This window comes from Rutidosis leptorrhynchoides, chromosome 10 (genome assembly GCF_046630445.1).
Source record: "Rutidosis leptorrhynchoides isolate AG116_Rl617_1_P2 chromosome 10, CSIRO_AGI_Rlap_v1, whole genome shotgun sequence".
Lineage (NCBI taxonomy): Eukaryota > Viridiplantae > Streptophyta > Magnoliopsida > Asterales > Asteraceae > Rutidosis > Rutidosis leptorrhynchoides.
Window position 1 is genome coordinate 19,897,324 of NC_092342.1, and position 6,000 is coordinate 19,903,323.

The 6,000-nt window shown below is 39.3% G+C and overlaps 1 protein-coding gene across 1 annotated transcript; it reads right to left on the minus strand.

Annotated features, from left to right (window-relative positions):
- Nucleotides 1–3,054: 3,054 nt before the first annotated feature.
- LOC139870075 (uncharacterized) lies at nucleotides 3,055–5,139 on the minus strand. The gene is made up of 3 exons (XM_071857926.1): nucleotides 3,954–5,139; nucleotides 3,159–3,877; nucleotides 3,055–3,081 (listed from the first exon to the last, which is right to left on the minus strand). The coding sequence occupies exons 1-3, from the start codon at nucleotides 5,137–5,139 to the stop codon at nucleotides 3,055–3,057; spliced, it is 1,932 nt and encodes a 643-aa protein (XP_071714027.1).
- Between the last annotated feature and the right edge of the window lie 861 nt (nucleotides 5,140–6,000).

Here is a 6,000-nt window from a genome sequence, read left to right on the forward strand (position 1 = left end):
AAAACGTGTTCGTGTTAGAACCGAAACTAGACCCGCAATTACTTTGTATCTTCTTTGAATTCTCTATTGTCTTCCTCTTAATATTATGGTAGATTGTAGTGAGTAGTATGGGTATCAAGTTGATGAATATTTCATTTTATTTGGTTTAGTAAAGAATTTACTAAATGGAGAGTACTTGTGGAATATATAACTTAAATGAGACTATCTCATTCCTTTTAATGAATGTTGCACTGTATCTTTCTTGTTTAATATAAAATTTAATCATCATCTTTTTGAAAATATTAATACAAAGTAAGTGGCTACTAGTTATTAATCATAATTAATCTATAGCATGATACAAAATTAAGTTTGTTGAGTATATGACAAAAGCAAGTTAGTTTGAGTTATTTTTTTATTAATTATTTTTTTTTTTTTTTTTTTTTTGATATTACAACTCCAACTACTAAAAAAAAATTTCGTCCTCGAAATTGAAAGAAGTTATAGAATTGAAACGCACCAATTAGCAAACAAATGAGGGTGTTCGGCCCGCATGGTTTCCTCGAGTTCCCAAGTGGCCTCGCTAGCAGGATGATTCTTCCATTGAACTTTAACGAAAGGGGTGGAGCTTTTACGAGTTACTCGCTCCTCGCGTTCTATAATAGCCTCGGGTTCTTCAACATAAGAAAGATCAGCTCGAATTTCAGAAAAAGGATATTGCACCACGTGCAATGGATGATAGTTGTAACCCCGCAACTGAGATACGTGAAAAACATTATGAACATGAGATAACTGTGGCGGTAATGCTAAACGATAAGACACTTCACCAACTTGATCCAATATCTCAAACGGTCCAATATATCGAGGACTGAGCTTTCCTTTCAAACCAAAACGACGTATACCCTTCCAAGGTGACACCTTTAAAAATACATTATCACCCACCACAAACTCTAACGAACGTCGGTGTTTATCGGCATACACTTTCTGTCTCAATTGGGCCTCCTTCAGTCGATTCGTAGCTATAGCGACCTTTTCATTAGTCACTCTAACCAGCTCAGGTCCTTCAATCAATTTCTCTCCCGTTTCATTCCAACAAACTGGCGCTCTACACTTTCGACCATAAAGCATCTCAAATGGTGCCATACAGATACTTGCCTGCCAACTATTATTATAAGCAAATTCCACCAAACATAAGTACTCATCCCAGTTTCCCTTCCAATCTAGGGCACAAGCTCGAAGCATATCTTCTAAGATTTGTATCGTACGCTCAGACTGTCCATCAGTTTGTGGATGAAAAGCAGTACTAAGCTTCAATCGCGTACCCCAAGCTTTGTGTAACCCCTTCCAAAATCTAGATGTAAACCGAGGATCACGATCAGACACGATGGACGAAGGAACCCCATGCAATCTCACAATTTCCTGCTGAAAGATCTCCGATAGCTTACTTACCGAATAATCCATACGAATAGGCAAGAAATGAGCCGACTTGGTTAATCTATCAATCACCACCCAAGTAGCATCATGTCTTTTAACAGTCTTTGGTAACCCACAAACGAAATCCATTGAGATATCATCCCACTTCCACACCGGAATGTCCAACGGCTGCAACAAACCACTAGCACGTTGGTGCTCGATCTTTACTTGTTGACAAGTAAGGCACTTCCCAACGTATCTAGCAACGTCTTTCTTCATGCCACTCCACCAAAAGTGCTGCTTTAAATCCTGATACATTTTGGTCGAACCAGGATGTACAGAAAAAGGTGAGCTGTGAGCCTCAGACAACAGAGCCTCACGAATAGCATCATCATTAGGAACACACAATCGATTCCCACACCAAATAACCCCATCATCATCTTCTCTGAACTCTTTCATTTTACCCTCTTCCAAATTTTGAAACACTGTCCATAAATCCCCGTCATCCAATTGAGCCTCTTTTATTCTAGTAATTAAATCAGACTCAAATTTTAGATTTGCCAACATCCCCGATGCTCCTCTTTTACTCAATCCCATATCAAGTCTTTCAAATTCTCGAATGTGAGTAACCAAACATGAGATACTACCAAATGTTTTTCTACTCAAAGCGTCGGCTACCACATTCGCTTTACCCGGATGGTATTGAATGTTGGCATCATAATCCTTCAATAACTCAAGCCACCTTCGTTGTCTCATATTTATCTCTTTTTGCGTGAATATGTATTTAAGACTCTTGTGATCAGTGAAAATATCACAAGTTTCTCCATAAAGATAATGCCTCCATATTTTCAACGCAAAAATCACAGCAGCTAATTCCAAATCATGAGTAGGGTAATTAACCTCATAAGGTTTCAACTGCCTCGAGGCATAAGCAATTACCTTACCATGTTGCATCAAAACACAACCCAAACCATGCTTAGAAGCGTCACTATAGATTTGAAAACCTCCACTTCCTGATGGTAATGCAAGGATAGGAGCTGATACAAGTCTTTTCTTTAACTCATCGAAACTCTTTTGTCGTTCCTCGGTCCACACAAATTTTCCCCTTTTCTTAACAACTTGGTAAGCGGCAAAGCAATCGTTGAAAAACCTTCAACAAATCTTCGATAATACCCAGCTAAACCAAGAAAACTTCGAATCTCAACAACAGAAGTAGGTCTTGACCAATTTGTAATAGCCTCAATTTTCGCTGGATCCATCATTATACCCTCAGCTGATACAACATGACCCAGAAAGGCAACTCGTTGCAACCAGAATTCACATTTAGAGAACTTTGCAAACAATTTCTTACTTCGGAGGGTTTCAAGTACAACACGAAGATGATTCTCATGCTCTTCTTTACTCTTTGAGAATACCAAGATATCGTCAATGAATACGATCACAAACTTATCCAAATACTCATGGAACACACGGTTCATTAAATCCATGAATACCGCAGGAGCATTAGTTAATCCAAACGGCATCACTAAAAACTCATAGTGCCCATAACGAGTGCGGAAAGCAGTCTTAGGGATATCTTCTTCTTTAACACGCAGCTGATGATACCCAGACCTAAGATCAATTTTAGAAAAATACTTCGAACCTTGAAGTTGATCAAACAAATCATCAATACGAGGAAGCGGATAACGGTTTCTGATAGTAATACGATTTAAATCACGATAGTCAATGCAAAGTCTCATGCTACCATCCTTCTTCTTGACAAACAAAACCGGCGCACCCCAAGGGGACACACTTGGTCGAATAAATCCACAATCTATCAATTCTTGCAATTGCTCCTTAAGTTCTTGCAACTCGAGTGGTGCCATACGATAAGGAGCTTTTGATATCGGTTGAGAACCAGGAACCAAATCAATCGAAAATTCAACTTCACGAACTGGAGGCAAACCTTGCAATTCGTCAGGAAATACATCAGGGAACTCTCGAACAACGTCAATATTTTCAAGTGAAGGACTCTCGATAGACAAATTCTGAATCGAAGCCAAATAACCAACACAACCATGTGAAATGAGCTTTTGCGCCTTAAGCGCTGAGATAACCTTAATAGATTTTTCAGGAAGATCACCATTAAAGACACAATCGGGTATAGAATGATTTCCAAACAAAATTCTCTTAGAATAACAATCGATAGTCGCGTGATGATGATATAACCAATCCATGCCAAGAATAATGTCAAAGTCATGCATGGTCATAGGAAAGAGATTTGCGGGAAACATGCAGTCATTGAATTCCAAACGGCAGTTTTGATACACACGATCTATAATTTCAATACTACCCATTGGGGTAGAGATTGTAAACGGAGTAGACAACCAAGTTGGAGACACTTTCAAATATTTCGAGCTCTTAACAGACACAATCGAGTGCGTAGAGCCAGAATCAAACAGAACGAAGAGGGCACGATGGTGTACAAATACATGACCAGTAATAGTACCTAATCATATCAAGAATGTATGAACAAATAACTCAAAGGAAATATTTTTTTAAAATGAAAAGGGATCGGAATATACCTGTTGCGTCAGCAGCCTGAGCAGTAGTCATGGCAAAGACGCGTCCACCAGGAGCTGGAGGAGGAACCCTCGGAACAAACCCAGGTCTAGGATTCTTGCAATCCTTAGCTAAGTGACCAATCTCTCCACAAGCAAAACATGAACCCGCACTACGATAACAAACTCTTCCGGGATGATTCTTTCCACAAGTCCCACAAGGTGCATTGGCATTAACACCGCCATTTCCGTTACCCCTTTGTTGCCCTTGGGGATGGTACACTTGTAATTGACCACGGTTATTATTATTTGACCCGTTTTCAATCCTTAGCTGATTTCCTCTATTATTCCAATTATTACCACGATACCCTTGGTTCCCAGATTGTTGACCCTGTTTGGTAGTCGGTGGCAGTACAGATCGTAGTGGCTGTACATTCTTAACCCTCTTATTTTTACCATCGTCATTTTTAGTAGTCAAATACTCATCTCGCTCCATCTCCAAATTCCGAGCATAATCGGCTGCCTCAGCGACATCAAAACATTTTAGATTAATCATTTTAGAGCGGTAACGCCCATGAACAGCCCATTTGTACTTACGGGCTTGGTCCTCGGAAGACCCAGCAGCAGCCCCAATCAATCCCACGAGCCTCAAAAATCTCTTAGTGAAATCATTGATAGACTCATCACCCCCTTGCTTAATATTAGCATATTCCCGAATCACAGCCTCCTTCTCTGCCTCAGAAAAGTACTGACGGAAAAATAACTCCTTGAAATCAACCCAATCTAACGAATCCTCAAAATCGATACCTCCTTTCGCTTGTCTCAAAGCGATCCACCAACGCTGAGCATCCCCTTCTAGTTTATAAACAGCCAAAGGAACCCAAAATCTCTCTTCACAACCAAGCACGCGATATATCTTCTCAATGTGAGTGATCCAATTCTCAGCTTCAACAGGAGTACTAGCAGTGCTGAATGACAAAGGACGCTGTTTTTGAAACCGTCCTAGCCAAACATGAATAGCATCCCCCGTTACAGCTTTCATCTCCACATACTCATCCTCCTCTTCATCTTCATGCTTAAAAGTCTCGCCACCTTGCCTACGCAAAGCGTCAATAGCTTGAGCTACAATGTTGGGTAACAAATTCGTGATTGTTTGGTTAATCTTGTTTTCTACCTCCTCCTCAGACATCCCTTTTCTTTTCGGTGCCATCTATGAACGAGATGAGGATATAACGGTTACGATTAGTAAGAAGGATAACAAGAGAATATGAGAAGTGGAAACACATTATTAATGCGGAAAGAAAATCCTAACCCAAAGTCTACCCAAATCTCACAGGCCATAACTTAGGACGTAAGTTTCTACAAGAGGGAACCTACGCTCTGATACCATCTGTAACAACCCTAATCTTACGCCAATCAAAATGTATAAATAAAGATAACTTAAAAGGTAAATGAGCGTTATTCTTATTCGAATTTAAACCATAGTCAAAACACCAAAGTTGACAAATTTATTCAAAAGTACTACTAAACCAAAATAAACTACTAAATCTTGATGGAAATCTCTAAGGCAAGGTGCTAAGTTCACTCCACTCTACACTCTTCCCTCGTTCCCAACGCCCCCTTGATTACCTGTCGTATAAGAAGGAAAACAAAGAATACGACTGAGCCAAAGCCCAGTGAACGGATAAAACAAAGAACAGAGTAGTATGACATGCATGACAAATTTCAAAACAACTTATTTACAATTTAACTTATTTTAAAATCAAGGTGTAAATATGTATAGATCCTTAATAACGAATATGTCAAAATATCAAAGTCACATACTAAGAGTTAAACAAATATATATATATCAAATTATCCAAAATGAAATCATAGGGTAGCAACTCCACTAATCATCCATATCGGTGACGTTTCGTATGACACTACGATGAACGTACACCGTCAAAACAAAATCCTAGGATCGATCCATACGCCTCCTATTACAAATATATATAATAATAATGAGCTCGTACCACCACCGGGCAATCAAAAGGAGACGCCGTAGATATAACAAAATACACCGCTACGGTCG

Coding starts and splice junctions, on each gene's coding strand:
- LOC139870075 (XM_071857926.1), bottom strand. CDS start 5,139: ATGGCACCGAAAAGAAAAGGGATGTCTGAGGAGGAGGTAGAAAACAAG. Junction 3,878..3,953: donor TCAGGCTGCTGACGCAACAG/GTATATTCCGAT, acceptor TGATATGATTAG/GTACTATTACTGGTCATGTA. Junction 3,082..3,158: donor TGTCCCCTTGGGGTGCGCCG/GTTTTGTTTGTC, acceptor TATTACTATCAG/AAACCGTTATCCGCTTCCTC.